Here is a 19234-nt window from a genome sequence, read left to right as displayed (position 1 = left end):
TAGCTCATTTTGTAGGGACAAGAGAGCAAAAGTCCTTGGGAATTTTTCAGCACACCTGTTATCAGCAGGACCTTCTTTCATATTTGAAGTCCCCACCCTGCTAACCTGCTTTTGACCTTTGAAAACAAGTTGAAGGGCCAAGAATGGCCTGGCTCTCCAAAGAAGAGGGAAACGGTTGGGAGGGGCGAGGGGGGGGAGGCAAGGATCCCTTCAAGTGGTTTCTCTTACCAAGAAGGATTGCTTGTCAGGTTTATATACTTATCTCTTTTATTGGATTTTTTTCCCCCAGCCTTGGGCTTGCTGCCATTGGGGTTATGCAAAATAAAATTCTCATCTTGCAATTCATTTAGGGCCAATGATGATAAAACTGGCGCCTGCTGTCTTGTCCCTGAAGTTCTATCGATTTCAATTCAGTTCAACAAACATTTATTAATCCCTAGGCACTTTGGGGGTGGAGAAGAGAGAAAGATGATGAAAAATAAAGGCTCACTTGCCCTCCTAGATCATAGGCATGGGAGGTTATAGCTAGAAGATACCTTAACTATCGTTTTGTCCAACTCTCCTCATTTTTCATATGGGGAAACTGAGGTCTAAAAAAATGAAATGTTTTCATTTAGTAACTACTGCATTTTTACTGACTTTCCAGAAAGGAGATTTTATGGAAACACATGTTAATGTTTAACATTTACCATGGGAATGGTGAATATACTGTCCTTTAAACTACGGTACATTCTGTGATTTGGTATGGGTAAGAGAAGAAGGTGTTTCTGATTAAGTAAAGAGTCACATAACCCAACTCCACCCCCATATCACCAATTAGAACTACAAGATGTACAGTTTGTTTATATATATATATTTTCACTTGAGCCTTATAACAAACACTTGAGTCAGTTTTACAAATCTTGTTATGTTTCTTGTCATTTGCTCATGGTCCCAAAGCTCGTGTCAGAGGTAGGGTTCATGGCCAGCTCTCTCCTTGTGTCAAGTTCAATAATCTTTCCATTATACAACAAGGCCTCTTATCCATTTGGGGAGAGTTTTAGTAGCTAATCCCAGAAAGTCAGTACCAAGTAAGTAGGCCTTTAGGTTACTACTCTATCCCTCCAGTGACCAATAGCTGGTTAATAAATGGATAAATTATCTCTTATTGGCATTTCCCATGAAGAGTTGTTGCAATCTTTTTAAATAATTCTCTATGGCAAACAAAGAACAAACTGAGGATTAAATGCTAAACCAAATTAATACCCATTCTCTGATTCTTTAGTGACAACTTAAAGGTATATCCCACCCTGAAGTCCAACAATTAGAAGCATTAGACCCCCAGGTCTATACAAACTATCTAGGTGTAAGTTCTTGAATTAACTATCAAACTTTCCTCTCTGGGATTTTAACATTCTATACAATTTAATAAGAATTTATTAAGTTCCTGCTTCCCTGGGCTGGGTTCTACAGATACAAACAAAAACATTCTTTGCTCTCAAGGAGTTTATATTTTATGGTAAGGGAGACAAGCCTTATACATAAGATAGTGGGAGGAAGAAACATTAGCCATTGGGGGAGGAGGGGAATGTTTCTCAATGAGCCAAGCCTTGAAGGCAGCTTAGGACTTTGTAAGGTGGTGATGAGGATAGAGGACTAAGTCATATGCTAGGGATGGAGTGCAGCCTGACAATGGACAGAGAGGTGAGAGATGGGGAAGAGCAACTTCAGGGAACAGTCCAGTTTGATTGGAAATGTGTGAAGGGGAGGAATGTGAAACAAGTCTAGGGGAAAAAAATAGGTGGGAGCCAGATAATGGAAGATCTAAAATTGCCAGTGGATAGAGTGCTGAGCCTGGAGTTAGTTATTCCTGAGTTCACATCTGGCCTCAGACCCTTTCTAGCTGTGTGACCCTGGGCCAATCACTTAACCTCTGCTTGACTCAGTTTCTTCATCTGTAAAATGAGCCAGAGAAGGAAATGGCAAACCATTCCGGTATCTTTGTCAAGAAAACCCAAAAAAGGGGTCATGAACAGTCAGACATGCCTGAAAAATGACTAACAACAAAATGCTAGTGCTGTGGAGTTGGTCTTCTAGAATCAATGGGAAGCCACTGAAGGTTTAAAGTGAACTCGTCATTTTTAATACTGTGACATTTAGTTGATAACTATCTTTTTTATCCTCAATTTTAGAGAGGCAGTGAGAAAGAGAATGACTAGAAGGCTAGCCCTGAAGCCTCCACATCTGAAACCCGTTGGCTACTTAATTCTGGACAAAACATATAATTTCTCAGTTCCCTAGGCCTGAGGGCTCCAACACGCGGGCCACATTACAGTCATCATCACTTCCCAGTGAGGCAAAATCAGATAGAAATGGCATTGGGAGATATTTCACAATAAAAATACAGTAAAATAGATAATATTAAGATATGGTTGCTCAGAGGGATCCTTCTGTATGAGACTTAAACTGCACAGAAGGTGCTGACCTGCATTGTAGTAGGAGTGTCTTGGCCCTGAAGTTCTCTGTCACTGAAATCACAGATTTAATCCTTAATCCCCTGATTTTAAAACAACACTTTAAAGTTAGGGCATTAGAGCATATTGGTTAACTATTTCCCAGTATTGACCCCAAATTCCTCAGTGATGTTTGTTTTGAGAGAGGAGTGGTGTTTTATAATAGAAAGAACTCTAACTGAGTTTTATTGCTGTTGAGTTACTTCAGTCATGTCCAAGGCTCCATGACCCCATTTGGGGTTTTCTTGGCCACGATATTGGAATGGTTTGCCATTTCCTTCTCCAGCTCATTTTAAAGATGAGAAAACTGAGATAAACAGGATTAAGTGACTTGTCCAGGGTCACACAGCTAGTCTGAGGGTGGATCTGAACTCAGATCTTCCTGACTCCAGGCCTGGCAATCTATCCATTGTGTTACCTGGTTGCCAAACGAGAAGGACAAAAAATAAGTTCAGTCATTTTTCACTCATGTCCAACTTTTCATGACCCCATTTGGGGTTTTCTTGGCAAAAATATTGGAGTGGTTTGCCATTTCCTTCTCCAGCTCATTTTACAGATGAACTGAGGCAAACAAGCTTAAGTAACCTACTCAAGGTTGCAAGGAGTCTTGACTCCAGACCCAACACTCTAGCCACTGTGCCTAGCTACTGAATTCAAGTCCTAGCACCTATCTGCATAACTTTGGACAAGTCACCTTAACCTCCCCCAGCCTGTTTCCTCATCTTCAAGCTGAGTTTTCTACTACTGGCACTACCCACCTTTTAGGGCCATGGTGAGGATCAAATGAGGTGCATGTCAGCCGCTTTCTTTTTATTACTCCATAATAACAAAGCGGTCAAGATCAGGCAAAGATGGAATATTATAAACATTTGAATAGGATTCTAGACTTGTTTACTTGGGGGGAAAAGTTCCCTCCTGGAATAGATGTTACTGATGTTGTCTCTTCACATTCCTTCTGTTGAGAGTTTCTGACTAAAGTTGTTTTTAGCCTCTCCAACAGCCATCTGTCTTCTACAACAAACCATAATTTTTGGAAAAAAGCATTTGACCTTTGTACAAACTGTGTAAAGAAATATTATTTGTATAATGTATGAGATCTGGCTTAAGACTATTAAGTGTCTAAGTATTTCTGAAAATTAACCATGAGTCCTCATAATCCTTATGCATTTTGAAACATTCATCCTGAAAAACTATTTTAAAAATGTGTTTAAAATGGAAATATTTTGCCTCGTGGTCATATACAGCATGAACATTGAGGTGTTAGCTGTCTGAAATTAATAGTAGAAAAGGATAGAATATATTCTGGTGGAACAGGGAGGGTTTGGAGTTTTTTTCTCTTCTATTTCCTGTTCCCAGTGTTACATTTTCATTATATATCAACTGCTACTTTAAAAGACCACTTAGTCTTAATTTCTTCTTTTCTCTATAAAGGTAGAAACCTGTGGGTTCTTGTTGTGGGAAGATTTCCAAGGGAACACAGAATTGGGATTCCAGAGTTCAAGTACATCGCTAACATGCATGGAGACGAGGTATGTATGAGATCTATTTCCAAGAGAATCTTACGTGCATAGCCACAGTTGGCTTATACTTGGGATTGCTAAATTCCTAACATCACAAAGAAGTTGAATCTCAAAAAGGACATAGGGACAGTTAACAGTTGTGAAATAGTATCACTGACCAGCCAGTCTTTCCATCACTAGTTGCAGTTTCATTCATTTCCCCAACTCATGAAGATGCTAGAATAGTCCTTGCTCACCATGGCCCCTTCCATGGTCTCCCTCTACAGCCATCACTCAGTTACACCCTTTGAGATCCATCCAATCCAAGCCCCCAATCCAAGATTCTGGTGGCTGTTATCTCCAACCTCCAGGATATATCTTCTTCCTTCCTTCCTTAATGAGTTCAGCTTCTGGTTCAAAGTCTCTCTCCTTTAATTTCTGCTCACATACAAAGAGACGTCAACATACATATTAATATATTCTCAACCTCCCTAACTTCCCAGTTACTCACCTTACTGACTACCCCACCTCATCTGCTCACAGAAACTGTTATACCTCTCTCTTGCCAACACCCACCAGAGTTCTGCTTCCATATTCAACTCTGAAATGCCTTTATCTGATTATAATCTTTTACTGCTCAATCCTTCCCTCTGCTTACAACTTCTAACTATTCTTCATCCTCACTGTGATTTCCAATCCTTTTACCCCTTAGTTGTTTTTCTTTTTTCAGGCTTTATAAATGTTTACTGGCTGACCTCTGCACCAATTACACGTTAGCCCCTTCCCCATCGATACTATAATACTTGGTAAACCAATTCAACTTTATAGTGTCATCTTTTCTTGAATCCCTTGCATTTTTATCCTGTCATTGATCTAACCGTAGAAGTCTTTCCCACTCCCCTTTAATGCTAATGCCTTGTCTCTAAGATTACTTCCAATTTATCCAATATATATCTTATGTGTAGGTGATCCTGTGTTGTAAGTTTTAAGTTCTCTGAGGATGAACTCATTTTACCTTTCTTTGTTTTCTCAGCACTTGGTGCAGTACCTGTAGGTGCTTAATAAATGCTTACTGACGTGACTAGTAGAAAGAGACACAGCGGTTGTTTGTATATGATTTTTTATTAATCTGAGAAGCTGGGTCAGAGTCAGTCCTCAAGTGCTCTTGAATTTTTACTGAGGCAACATTCCCTTTTTAATTCTTTTGAGAGGAAAGGATCCATGGGTTCCATACACCAAGCCCTAGGAATCTGCCCAATGGAATTGCCAAATGGAGTTTGGCTAAGGAGTCATATTATACTGACATTATGTTTGAAATCAAGAGTTTTAGGAGCAAAGTAGTCAATGGATGCCTTGAAAAAGAAAAATCCTCTAACTCAACATGGGATATTTTCTACATCCTTGAAATAAAGGATGCTTAATGCTCTCTCGGGCTTATAGTCCAAAGCACCTGACTTCTTTTCCAGTTTGCCAACAATGGGATCTATTACAGAACAGTCATCATTTCATCATTCTTTATCTTTCCCAACCCAATATTTTGCAATGGAATTGAAGGTGTCTCCTAATGGTTGTCCCCCATTCCCTTTGCAATATTTTTAAGTATGTGGCAACCTGCAGTGTTTTTCTGTTCTTCAGAGTCACATGGGTGGATTTATATTGGCAGCATCAGTCATTCATGGGGAGGAGAAAGGTAGTTCCCAGTAATAAATATAAACAGGAAAAAACTGTTCTCCAGTATATAATATCCTACAAAACATACTGGCTGTCAAGAAATGTTAAGTTGCAGGCATACCTCTGACTTTGCAATAGGGTTGAATTGTTCTGACGTTATTTCCTGTCTTGGCTTAATTCTTTACTGCCCCACTCCCAATAAAAATAAAAGGCAAGGCTCTATATAAACGGCACCCATCCTCATGACATAACCTCCCTCTCCTTGATGAGTCTTTAGGCAGACAGCCTGTCAGGGCTGTCTTCATTGCTGGAGTTCAGAGACCAATTCCTCCAGCTACAGCAGGATCGATCCCTATTCAGGAAAGCTGGAAGTTGCAGTCCATGGTGGAAATGTGGCCAAGTTTTGCCATACTGTTCCTTATGCACTGGCATCATAAGCGTCATTAGTCTAGGTCAAGAGAGAAGCATTTTTTAATCAAAATGACCATTTTCCCTCCCCTGCCTCAAAAAAAAAGGACTTCTTCAGCAAAACTGTTGGAATGATTACAAATAACACAGATTGCAACCAACCTTCCTTTTCACTATCTAACCGTGGGTGAACATAGACCTCCTGAATCTCTATTTAATAGAAGACATATGTTTCTCCACTTAGCCCAGAATTCCCACTGGTTCAGAGGTAGCAGTCTGTTACTCAGAAGTTAACCCTCTGAACTCAAAATTCAAAAGCAAAACAAGCTAGGGGAACTCTTCCTCCCCCTCCCCCACCCTCTCCCTCTGTTTGCATGCAAACATCTTCCATCTTTCAGCAGCTTTCTACTACTCTTTGCTGTATTGTACCCCTTTAGATCAGCACTTCATAGGAAGTCCTGTCTGAGTCAGAAACTCTTCAGTCTGTCTTTAGGTGGAATTTTGAAGCCAGACAACAAATGCTCACTTGTCTTTCCCAGTTAGTACCAGTGTATTTGAATGAACAAGACTCATGTTAAAAATTCTGTTTACCCACGTACCTTGTCCTGGAGGTTTCCAGGAGCTATGCACCATTAGCGGGAGCCCAGAGAGAAGATGACATTCTTTCAAGCAGGACCAGCAGTATTGGAAGGCAAAGCCGCATCCACATTATTGGAGATGCCTTCTTTTGAACATGGAAGGATTATCAGTAATCTCTAAAATCCTGCCCTTTCTCCTTCCCTCACTTCCACATCTGGGGGAAAAAACATCTTAATTTTTACTGAGCTCTAACTGAAATTTAGCATTTCTTTCAATTACCAGCGTAAACCATGAACCACAGTTGTATTAGGTTTCACTGCACTGCCAAAGAAATCCAAGATCCCAAATAAAGGTGAAGCACCCCTCACTTAGAGCCTCAAAGTTCATATAAACAATTCCTTTAATAAATCCCGTCCCTCAAAGCAGATAAAAGCTACTGTTCCCCTAAAACAAACAATCAATAAGGAATTTCCCTAATGTCTTAGGAACATGTCCCCAACAAAGGCTCACAACTGCCATTATATACTTCATTTTAAAATTTGAATATATTTTTCCCCCCAAATACATGTTGAAACAATTTTTTAACATTTGGAATTTTTTTTTTTAGTTTTGAGTTCCAAATTCTAACGCTCCCTCTCTCCCTTCCCTGCTCCTTGAGATGGTAAGCAATCAGATATAGGTTATACATATGAAATCATGTAAAAATAGGTTATACATATGAAATCATGTAAAACACTTCCATATTAGTCGTATTGTACAAGAAGACTCTAATAAAAGAAAAAGAATGAAAGAAAGTGAAAAATAGCATGCTTTAGACTGTATTCAAACAATATCAGTTTTCTCTATGGAAGCAGATAATATGCTTCATCATTAGTCCTTTGGAATTGTCTTTGGACCATTGTATTACTGAGAATGGCTAAGTTATTCACAGTTCTTCACTGTACAGCGTTGCTGTTTTGGTGTACAACGTTCTCCTGGTTCTGTTCACTTCGCATCAGTTCGTGTAAGTCCCTCCAGGTTTTTCTGAAAACATTCTGCTCATTGTCATTATGTATTTTGTACCAAAGGGTGCACAGCTGTGTGCAAGTCAAATCTGGCTAGGGGCAAAGTTAACTCAAAATGCCCCAGGTTGACTCCACAAAAGCCTTTGCTAACTATAGTGGTCATTAGTAGCATGGAAGTGTGGGGATTAGCACCTGTAAAACAGGTGCTATTAGTATTCCTGTCTCATAGCTGAGGAAATTCTGTCACTGAGAGGTGAGATGATTTACCTAGGACAAGTGTCTAAGGAAGACACCATTTGAACTCAGGGCTTCTGAACTCCAAGACTCTTATTTGATGTGGTGGACCTGTTTTAAGAATAATGTTTTTAAATGCATAAAATAAAACACATAGGACTACAAAGAAGACCAATTTTATTGCAATAGTTACCAAAACAGCTTTTAAAGGACCCTATGTTAGAAGAGGGTGGCTAGGTGATGTGCATGGAGTGCCGAGCTCATCTTCCTGCGTTCAAATCTGGCCTCAGACACTAGCTATGTGGCCCTGGGCAAATCATTTAGTTTGTCTCAGTTTCCTCATCTGTAAAATGAACTAGAGAAGGAAATGGTAAGTCACCAATATCTTTGCCACAAAAATCCCAAATGGGGTCATGATGAGTCAGACACAAGTGAAACAAATGAACAACAATGAAATGTTATAAGAACCTTTTTCAAACTTGGGTCTTTTGACTCAGTATCAGACAATATTGCAAAAATGGAAATAAACCCATATGTGTATACACATTTTTCTATTCTTCCTCAAAACAGTGATGGAACAGATACTTAGAAGCTCTAGTTTCTTCACTGTGTTTTTATGATACAACCATGGTTCCCTTATTCCTTCTTTGAACCAGCCAATCATGATTCATGTCCTATGACCCAGAGGTGTCAAACCTCCAAAGTCTGGCCAGAAACATATTAAAATGTAATTGAGAAATGCTGAACCAAAATAAATTTTAAAATGCAGTAGAACATGAATGACGCTAATATGTGGTTTTCTAAGTCAATATGTATAAGGTTTAGTGGCAACGGTTTCTATCTGAGTTTGCTTGGCTGTAATGTGTGCATAGGTGTACCCTAAGGCCAGATGACACATTCCACCATGCCAGTCTCTGAGTCTTCATTTGGCTTTTAAATCTAGGAAACCAATCCTAAGTTCCTTCCTGAATTTCAGTCCCATATGTCAGATTGCCTGGTGGATGTTCTACAGATCATCTTAACCCCAGCCAATTGAATTGATCTTTTCTCCAGAGCTAACTTGTTCTTCCTACTTTCTCTTTGTGTTCCACCATTTTTCCTGGTCACCCAAGTTCAAAACCTAGGAGCCATGCTCTGTAGACACTCACTGACAATGGTTATGCATTCTGTTTCCTCACCATCTCTTGAATTCCACCTTCTTGGCTTTGTTTCCATTCCACCATACTCAGTGTCAGGTTGTCTTGCCTACATTATTTCCATATCTCTCCCTCTCTGATCATCTTCTGCTTGGCTGTCCACATTACTTCTAGGATAAAATCCAGACTCTTGTTAGGAACCCTTCACAGTCTGGCTCCATCCTAACTAGTCTGATCACGCATTATTCCCTTTCACAAGGGCAGCTAGATGGATAGAGCACTGGACCCAGAGTTAGGAAGACCTAAATTCAAATCCATCCAGGCACTTACTAGCTGTGTGACCCTGGGCAAATCACAGCCCTGTTTGCCTCAGTTTCTTCATCTGTAAAATGAGCTGGAGAAAGAAATGACAAACATCTCCAATACTTTTGCCAAGAAAACCCCAGATAGATCACAAAGAATCAAACACAACTGAAATGACTGAACCCCTCCTTCACAAGCATCATACGGCAACCAAACTGGCACATTTAGCTATCTTCAGGACACAACCATTCATCTCTTAACTATATCCTTTTGTGAGAGGAGAAGTGAGGCTGGTGACCTGCACAGCGCTCCCTTGCTCAAAACAAAGTCAAGTGTAAGTCATGTCAGCATTTCTCTGATGGCATGGTCTTCTTCGGCAATGAAGGACAAACACAATATCCCTTTGCACAGACTATCCTCCATACTTGTAAAAATCTGCCTTCTCCTGGAACCCCTATGTCCTTTGACACTCAATTTGCATGCCACTTCCTTTGAGTTTTCTTATTATTTCCCTCCTCTACCAAAAATACTCTGTATTATTTTACATGTTTATATGCATGTATATGTATAGGATATGAGTGTATGTGTATATATATTTTTATATGCATATGTGTACATACATATACATGTATTTTATATACATAGATATGTATCACATACACATAGATATATAAATGTGCACATATATAAATATATATGTAGTATGTGTGTGTTTGTGTATCACTTATCTGTGGATGTGTTATGACTCCCCAATAGAATATAAGCTTCTTAAGGACAGGCAGGAACTGCCTTATGTTTGTATTTATATCCCCAGCATTCACAGAGGGTACCACATACAACAGGTGCTTAATAAATACTTGTTGGTTGATTACTTACTACCTTTGTGACCTTGTACAAATTTCTTTCCCTTTCCCTACCTGGACTTCAATTGGCTTATGTATAAAATGAGGTATTTTGAGTAGATGACGCTTCCATCTCCAAAATCCCATGACTCTCCTGTAATTCCTAAGATTGTCTTACTCTACAGAGGAATAGTAAAAAAAAGAAAGAAAAGGAAGGAAGCAAGGAAGGAAGGAAGAAAAGTTGAAAAAAGGTAGAATTGTACTTTAGTTGCTTTTCTTGCTTCCAAGGGAAGATGGGACCATAGTCAGAGTTTCTAAGTTAACATTACATGCTGTTTTCCTGTCTATTAGGGGGGCAAAGGTCATTTTCTTTAGCCTGTGTCACAGGGACTGAGTACCAAAATTGGCCATCATTTTACATGGTTGCTGCCTTTCTTTAGGGTTTTTTTTCTCCTCCCTTCTCATTCTGACTTAATGTTTAATTCTGACAAGGGTCACCATAGTTGAACACTCTGATCTCCAGATAATAGCCACTGGTGCTATTCCTGAAGTAGTTTGCTAGTAGAAGTTTTTAGAGAACTAAGTCTATCTAGTCAGAATGTCCATTAGCAGTGGGCCCTTTCTTCCCTCATCCCCTACTTTCTACTGTTTCTTCTTATGTTCATTCATCATGGGATCTGCCGATATTGGTAGCTAAAGGTAGTGGGAGAGTCCATTTATAAAAGCATTGTCATCTAAAAAGTTACCCTCTTTTGAAAGCAAGGAGGGCAAATAATTTCTAAGATGAGACTTGAAAGGTAAAACTTACACTTCCTTTCTCAAACATTAAGGCAACGAGGTAAAGATAGGGTTTTTCTCCAGTTAATGGGCTCTAACTTGCATATGAATATCCTCTACCAAAGGCATCTCACTTTGGAGTCAAACAAGGGATCATTATTATGTTTTGCTGCCAGTGATGCCTTCCTCTTTAGTGAATTTCTCCAGACTATCTTCCCTAATAGGAGGAATCTACCCCTCTGCCCTGAAATCAGAGGTATCCCTACCTTGGGAGCTCTCAAGAAGTCTGAAAATCACCTCTACTTAGTTCTGTCTTACACATCTCCCCACCTTAACCCTATCTCTTGAAAATAGACCTTTCTCTTGATTCCTTTCTTATTGCTTGCCCATTTTGTTGAGGGAAAGGAAATGAAATTTTGAAATGGAATTGTGGGGAAGAGGAGTAGGCTATGAATCAGAAATTTAAAATGGCAGGGCCAAAAAGACCAACTGCTCCCACCACCACCACACCATCTGACCACATTCCTAAGAAGAAGACCTAAGGCAGGCTATTCCATTTTAGGCTTTTACCCTTAGTAATGTTTCCCTTTTATTGACCCCAAATCAGCCTTTGTAATTTCCATCCATTGAACCAACCTAGTTCTGCCTTCTGATATCAAGTAAAACAAAATCTAAGTCCCTCTTCTGTGTGACAGCCCATCAGACATTTAAAGGCAGTTTATCAGGATTCTTCCCACTCCCATTCCCGAAGGAGTCTTATCATCTCCAGGCTAAACATCCTCTTACGGTATGAATTCTAGTTCCATTAGCATATTGGTTAACCTACTAGATGTCCATTAGCAAGCATTTTTTAAGCACCTACTAGATGGCAGAGGGCAACTAAGGTGGCACAGTGGATAGAGTGCTGGGCTTCCTGGAGTCAGGAAGACTTGAGTTTAAATCTAGCCTCAAACACTTTGTGACCCTTACCAAGTCATCTATCCCTGTTAGCCTCAGTTTCCTCATCTGTAAAATGAGCTGGAAAAGGAAATGGCAAACCGCTGTAGTATCTTTGCCAAGAAACCTCAAATGGGGTCACCAAGAGTCAGAAATGACTGAACTGCTGTTGCACCAAAGATGTCAGACTCTGTGCTGTACCGTGCTTTATGTGGTATACATTAACAAAATTGTTCCTTGCCTTCAATTATACAGGAGAAAATAACATATGTATATTTAAGTAAATAAAAAACATAGACACAATAAATACAAGTAAAATGGCGGGGGGAGGGGGGGTGCTTGCTATAGCAGATTCAGAAAGGCCTCATGTTGGCAAGAACGCTGGAGCTGACCTTTGAAGAGACCTAGGGATTCTATGGAGCAGAGGTGATGGAAGGCATGGCCTCCAGCACAAGCATCAGTCTATGCAAAGCCATGGAGATGGGAGAGAAGATATCATCCCAAAGCATCTTTTGGTTATAGCCACTCGTCTTTTTCCCAGGAATCATTTCAGGACAATCCTCTTTTCTCATTATTTAATGAGCACTCAGATCAGCCAGAAGAATCAAGGCAGAGTGGCAGTCAGGGACAGGAAAAGGACTAAGTGATGAGCCCTCCTTCCTGCCTTCCTCCCCACCCTCAAATCTTTCAAAGTTCAGCAGCAAAACAGCAAGCTTGTCATCATTTTTATACAGTATTGCCAGCTTCTAGACAATCCACTGGGGTTGATCGTCTGAAAGATTTGGAGAGACAAGAACTACACAGGATGAGAAAGGTATAGCTGCATCTCAATACTCACTGGCAGAGAAAATGCTCCCTGGGCAGAGATCATGGAGCAGTTGAGGAGTTGGAATATTGCCAGCTGAAGTACATGGAGAAGGTACCCATGCACTATCTTCTCTACATACTCCCTGCAAACATTTTTTCCTGTTTAGCACCAAAAATATTAAGTTGAATATTTTTTTAAATAGTCAAATTGTACTGACTTTTAGATAAATAATTTCTTGGAAAAATATCCGTTTATGTTCATTCTTCTAATTTTATAAGATCCTCCAGGGCATTAGATCTTCCTTCTGGGCAAAGTGCCCAATTTACTTAAACTGTCGATTCAATTCTTAAAACTACTTTTCGTGTGTGTGTGTGTGTGTGTGTGTGTTCTTTTTGTGTTAGTCACCTCCAGGCTACAGTTACTAAACATCCTGAATCTGTGGGTTTAGCAGGACCTCTTTTTTTATTATTTTTTTTAAGCATTTTTCATAGAATTTGAGTCAGAGACTATTTTGTCCAGCTCATACTCACAGACAATAATCTCTTTTGGAATATGCCTGTTGAGTGGTCTTCCAGCTTTTACTCTGAGACCTCCAATAAGGGAGATCCCACTGCCTTCTGAGACTATTTGTCCACATTCAGTCAACAAGCATTGACTGAGTGCTAGGCTCTGTGCTATATCTGGGGATGCAAAAGGAAACAAGAGACATGTCACCAACTACGGGCAAATAAGATAGAGAGAGTGAATTGGTGACTGTCCATCAAGTAAAGATGCTAGACTTCAGGGGAAAATCAATAAAAGCATCCTTTAGAAGGTGGGATTTTAGCTAGAATTTTATAGAAGCCAGATGAACAGGAGGGCGAGCATTCCAAGCATGGCAGACTGCCCATATAAATGCCAGGAGTCAGGAGATGAAGTAAAGAAAAGAGATCCGTTCCATTTTTGGACAGCTTTCATTGTTAACAATATTTTTCCTAACATTTTCCCATTGTTCATAGCTCTGCCTCCTAAAGCTGGCAGAACTAGACTGGTAGATACATTTAGCAGCCTAAATTTAGGCAGACCCTTCCTTGAAGACAGCTGTCCGTCATGCTCCCCTCCCCACCCTGTCTTCCATTTTTTGGACTAAGCCTCAATTGAGTCTTCTAAGGCATGACCTCAAGGGGCTTCACCATCCTTGTGTTGCCACTGGACCCTCTCCCCCTTATCCACATCCTTCCTGATAGGTGCTGCCCGGTTCTGTTCAGTATCTTCAGAAGTCTTTTGAATAAAGTAATAGGTTTGATTTTTCTACTTTGATAACCCAGTTACCCTAAGTTAAAGGAACAATATTGGGACTTGTTTACTTCAATTACTGCATTTCCAGGATTTTCTTTGGAATAAATAGTACCCATCACCTGTTCACTTACACTTCATGACCTACCTATAATTCAAAGCTCATTTGGGTGGTACCCTAGGGTGACAGATTGGTTCTTCCAAAGGCCAAAACAGCATTTCCAAAATCTGAGGACTTCTTTCATCTACACTACCAAGCAGGTTGTATTTTTTTTTTTTTAATTTTAGGAGATTTGTGGGACCATACAGCATCGGAGCTGGAAAGGATTGTAGAGGCCTTCTAATTTAACCTTCTCATTTTACAGATGAGGAAACTGAGGCCCAGAGGCCTCAAAGAGTGACAGAGCCAGGACTTGAACTCAGATCCTCTGTCTCCAGCCCCTATAGTCTTTCCAGTCTAGCCCAATGTCTCTTTTCTTTATAGAACATGTGTTTGTCTCTCTGGTAGACGCCAACCCTTTTACCTGAATTGACCTAAAACTAATTGCATGTTTCCTTTATTTTTTGAGGTTCCTTAATGCACAATACATATACTTTGCAGTTACATAATACATAGTGTATTTACGTTTGTGAAAGGCAAAGTCCCCAAGGGCAGGAATATTTTTTTCTCTGCATTTGTATCCCCAGCACCTCACAGGGTACCTACCACATAGTAGGTGCTTGTTGATTGATTCTTTCTGGGAATTTCAAAAATGAATTGCCAACTGCTCTATCCAGAGACTTTTGTCAGTCATTCAGTGAGAGGTTCTTAATCTGCAGCTGTATCATCACTACACTTGTTTTCACTTCAGTATAATTTAATTATATGTACTTTGAGGACTCAAAATATAATAATGTGATTAGACATTTAATGACATGTTTATGAATTTCAACTACCATCTTGATTTTGGACCCTAAAACTTATTGTATTGAGTTTAATTTTTTTTTATAGTTTACTCTTTTTTTTGTACCACAGTCATTTTGCAATATTTCCCAAACACATAGAACCCTCCCTTATATCAAAGAAAACCAGTTAAGTAAAGTCAACCAAAAACCCAGGAACTGCATCTGATAATGTGTGCAGCACTGCACGGAGTCCATATCTCTGTCCCAAGAGAAGACTTCCCCAGGTACCACTCCTCAGAGGTGTTACCTTTCTCTCTTAGAACATAAATTCCTTGAGGGCAAATATTGTAGCATAGTGCTTAGCTTCCCCATGTACTTCCCAATACTAATCCCTTTGAACCTCATTTTCCTCATCTGTAAAATGAGAGTTGGATTAGGTGGCCTCCAAGGTCACTTCTAGCACTAAATCTATCATATTATGAATTTTCTTAAATAGATATTTTTTAAAAATACAACCCATAAAGTAGTGTGTATGAAAGAAGTCCTCAGATTTTTGAAATGTGGTTCTGATCTCCAATCTGTCAGTCCTCAAAAATAGATGATACTATGGGCAGCTAGGTGGCACAGTGGATACCAGGCCCTGGAGAACTTGAGTTCAAATTTGGCCTCAGAAATTTACTAGCTGTGTGACCCTGGGCAAGTCACTTAACCCCTATTGCCTTAAAAAAAAAAGAAATAGATGATATCCCACTGATAGTGTAATGTGTGTGTGTGTGTGTGTGTGTGTGTGTGTATGCTTTTTCATTCAAAATTAGTCATATTTTGTCAGAATTCTGATACCAAAGTCATAAAATTAAGCTAAATATTTATAAATAAGACATGAACGTTTGTGGCATCTATTATATCTCTAGCCCCTCAAAAATGAGAAAGGACAAATTTGTTAGACTAGCCTGAAATCTACTATTTCGTATGCTAACAATATGTGGTTCAACCATTTCAACTGAACCAATGTTTATAAACCACCTGTTTAGTGCTACGTGTAAAAAGACAAAAATAAAATAATCTCCGACCTTGAGTTTAACAACCTTTCTATCTAAGGTATGATTATTTCAGCAGTTTAAAATAATGTATAACCAGACACCACATTTTTGTTTTTATCACATTCAGTAAGATTCTGTTCATTTTTGAAAAACAATTTTGAGCTTCTAACCCTGTGTGAGTGTTTTGTATTGGATGGAAAATGTTTTGCTGTCATTACAGACATTAGGAAAATTCTAATTTGGATTTTGAAATCTCTTCCCTTCTTTGTAACCCAACACAATGTTGGTACTCACCTCTTTAAAAAAGGCAAGCTTCTAGAAATTTAGCATGACATTGGCTCATCTTCTACACACACACACACACACACACACATACACATATACACACACACATACATACTCACATACACAGACATACATACACACACAGAGACACACACAGACATACACACACACACACACACACACACACACACGCACCATTTTTTCTTTCTATTCCCCAACCAAAAAATGCCCCCAAACACTTTTTTTCCTGCAGAAATTACCTGAATGTAAGCTGTTGAGGCCGAGAATGCCCTAAGCAGGTGTTGCCTCAGAATAGAGTTAAAAACTGTACCATTTATCTTTTTACTGATGATGTATTTTTCTTTATTTGATCCTTTTGTATTACTTTTTTAATTCAGCATTTTATTCTCCCTCACATCTACCTCCCCCCACTGAAAAAGAAAAGGCAAAAAAAATTTCCCTACTGGCCATGTACAAACATTCATGTCTTATTCTGCATATCAGTCCATCATGGTTTGTCAGGAGGTGGATAGCATTCTCCATCATTGATCCTCTCCGGTTACATTAATTGGTGCTTTTGTTTGTAAAAACAAAAATCAAATTATTGGCAAGAGGCTTTCTTAAGAGCATTGAGGGTTGAGGTCTGGGCAAAATCAGATACAAAATAACTCAAGTGGAATTTTATGACATTATTCCATCAGACCTCAATTAACACCTTGTTCTGATCCTTCCTCATGGTGTAGAGAGTTCCTTGGGTTCCCAAAGGTTATTTCAGAGGGGTGTCCGCTCTGGTGCCCTTGCTAAGCTTAGATAGACTTCAGAAAGTCTCTTTTCTAAGGACCAGTCCCCCTCAGTTTAGAGTGATTCATCACTCCACTGGCAGTAGGATGTGGTATTTTTTCAGGTCCTGCAACTGTCATCCACGTGGGTAGAGGGAATGCACAAGGCTGGGAAAATCACTGATGTAACTGAGGTGGAATTTCATCTCAAAACTAGATGGCTGGGAGTCTAAAAGGAGAAAATTAAAAGAAGGGTTCTATGGCTTTTGTCCCATCTTATTTTCATAACCACCAGTTTATGGGATCTCCTTTGTCATTCTAAACTAGGGGTTCATAAGCTGCAGCCCATGAACTTAGGATTTTTAATAATTTTATAAATCAATGAAATTGGTTTCCTTTCTTAGTCTATGTATTTCATTTTGTCTATTTAAAATCATCATTCTGAAAAGGGGCCCATATATTTCACTGAATTATCAGATGAATCCATGAAAATTCAAACAAAAAAGTGGTTAAGAGCCCCCAGATCTCACCAGTCTCTTCTTTGTCTGGGTGTCTCTTTTTGCTGAGACAGTCTTGAGAGAAATGATTATTAAATAACAAATTATTGGGGAGATCCAGGGCTTTTTCACTTCCTATATCCTTATTCTCTAGTAGATCAAACCAGCATCTGAAGGACATTGCTGATAAGGAGTTTGAATTAACTTTCTCTTCATTCCCCTCCCAAGTGGGGAAGCCCATTGCTTTCTATTCAAGCTGGGCTCCCCCTCACCCAAAAGTAGGTTCTTTGTCTAGATTGCCCAGGGCTGGGAACAAGAGCAATCAGTCATGTCCTTAGCTCCTCGTTGGAATAGCTCCACCTCTCATTATAATAATCATTCTCATTAATTGTTTACTACTCAGAGTTGATTGTCACCCTCAGGAACATTCACTCTTCCAAGGGCATATAACCATTGAGTGGTTACCATGAGGGGTCTTTGGCATTCAAGAGTGTCACTAATCCCTTTTTATTAATTATCCACTAGCATAATTAATAAAATGACTAATTACCCAGAAACTATGTCTCTGGGACTTTTATATGCCACAGTGTTTTGGCAGTACCTGAGATTTTTTACTCTGTTTTTCAACTTGTTCCTGACACTGGACTCCTTACTCAGACAAAACACTTCATCTTTCATCTCTAGGCATTTCTTTCTGGCTGGAATTCCATGCCTGGAATGCTCTCCCTCCTCTCCAACTCTTGGCTTCCCAGGCTTCCTTCCAAGTCTCAGTTTAAATCTCACCTACTATAGGAAACTTTTCCCATTCCCTCTTCATTCTAGGGTCTTTCTTCTGTTGATTATATCCGATTTATCTCGTATTCACTTGTTTGTCCTTACTAGTACACGTGTTTTCTTCTCTGTCTCTATGTGTTTATATATGTATATATACATGTATATGTATACATATATATTTATATAATATATAATGAACTCCTCAAGGACAGGGACTGTCTTTTGCCTTTTTTTTTTGTTTGCCTAGCACAGCGCCTGGAACATAGTAAGCACTTAATAAGTGCTTATGAATGACTGAATGAGTTAAATTTATAAATCTCAACACTGCCCTTAATTCAGTCTGATGACACCCTTGCAAATTCTTGGAAGTATTTCGCCCATCTAGTCTTGTGTTTTATGAAGGAGAAAATCTATGTGCCAGGATGATATTCTGTCTCTTGGAATTTGGGGAATGGTTTCACTCAACTCAGCTTTTCTTCTTTGTAGACTGTAGGACGGGAATTACTCCTCCAGCTGATAGACTACTTGGTTAAGAATGATGGAAAGGACCCTGAAATCACCCGCCTGATTAATAACACTCGGATACACATCATGCCTACTATGAATCCAGATGGATTTGAATCTATCAAAATACCTGACTGTTTTTTCTCAGATGGCAGGTAATGGTTTCTCTGTGTATATCGGAAATTCTTCCCCTGGGAGTCTATACACCTGTTGGAGAGGGGAGGAAGTTTGTTAACTTGGAAGGGGGAAAAAATTATCTATTTTCACTCACCTCTACTAAAATTTAACATTTCCTTCTTTTTCAAATTTTTTCTAAAACCATTATTCTAAAAAGTCCATAGACTTTTTGAGATTGCCAAAGGAATAACACAGTGTGTGTGTGTGTGTGTGTGTGTGTGTGTGTGTGCATACTTATGTGTTCCACTCATTACATAATTCAGAACAGAATCAGTTATGTCAAAAGTGCTCCTGTAACACCCCAATGCAACCAAATCCCTGGCATGCCT

At 39.3% G+C, this 19234-nt stretch overlaps 1 protein-coding gene and 1 long non-coding RNA gene across 5 annotated transcripts in view; one reads left to right on the top strand and one right to left on the bottom strand.

The window, feature by feature from the left end:
• The window catches only part of CPM (carboxypeptidase M), a 92436-nt gene that overhangs the window by 44699 nt on the left and 28503 nt on the right, over positions 1-19234 (top strand). For all 4 annotated transcript variants that reach the window (XM_072655336.1, XM_072655337.1, XM_072655338.1 and 1 more), the window contains 2 exons: positions 3924-4021; positions 18711-18883. In XM_072655336.1, the coding sequence (XP_072511437.1) occupies positions 3924-4021; positions 18711-18883 (271 nt within the window). The remainder of the gene's footprint in view (positions 1-3923; positions 4022-18710; positions 18884-19234) is intronic.
• On the bottom strand, positions 5095-7378 carry LOC140534373 (uncharacterized). Its single transcript, XR_011977262.1, has 2 exons — positions 6670-7378; positions 5095-6110 (listed from the first exon to the last, which is right to left on the bottom strand). It is a non-coding gene; the product is annotated as an uncharacterized lncRNA (long non-coding RNA).

The sequence above is a fragment of the Notamacropus eugenii genome, chromosome 3 (assembly GCF_028372415.1).
Source record: "Notamacropus eugenii isolate mMacEug1 chromosome 3, mMacEug1.pri_v2, whole genome shotgun sequence".
Taxonomy (NCBI): Eukaryota; Metazoa; Chordata; class Mammalia; order Diprotodontia; family Macropodidae; genus Notamacropus; species Notamacropus eugenii.
This window is presented reverse-complemented; position numbering and strand designations above follow the sequence as displayed.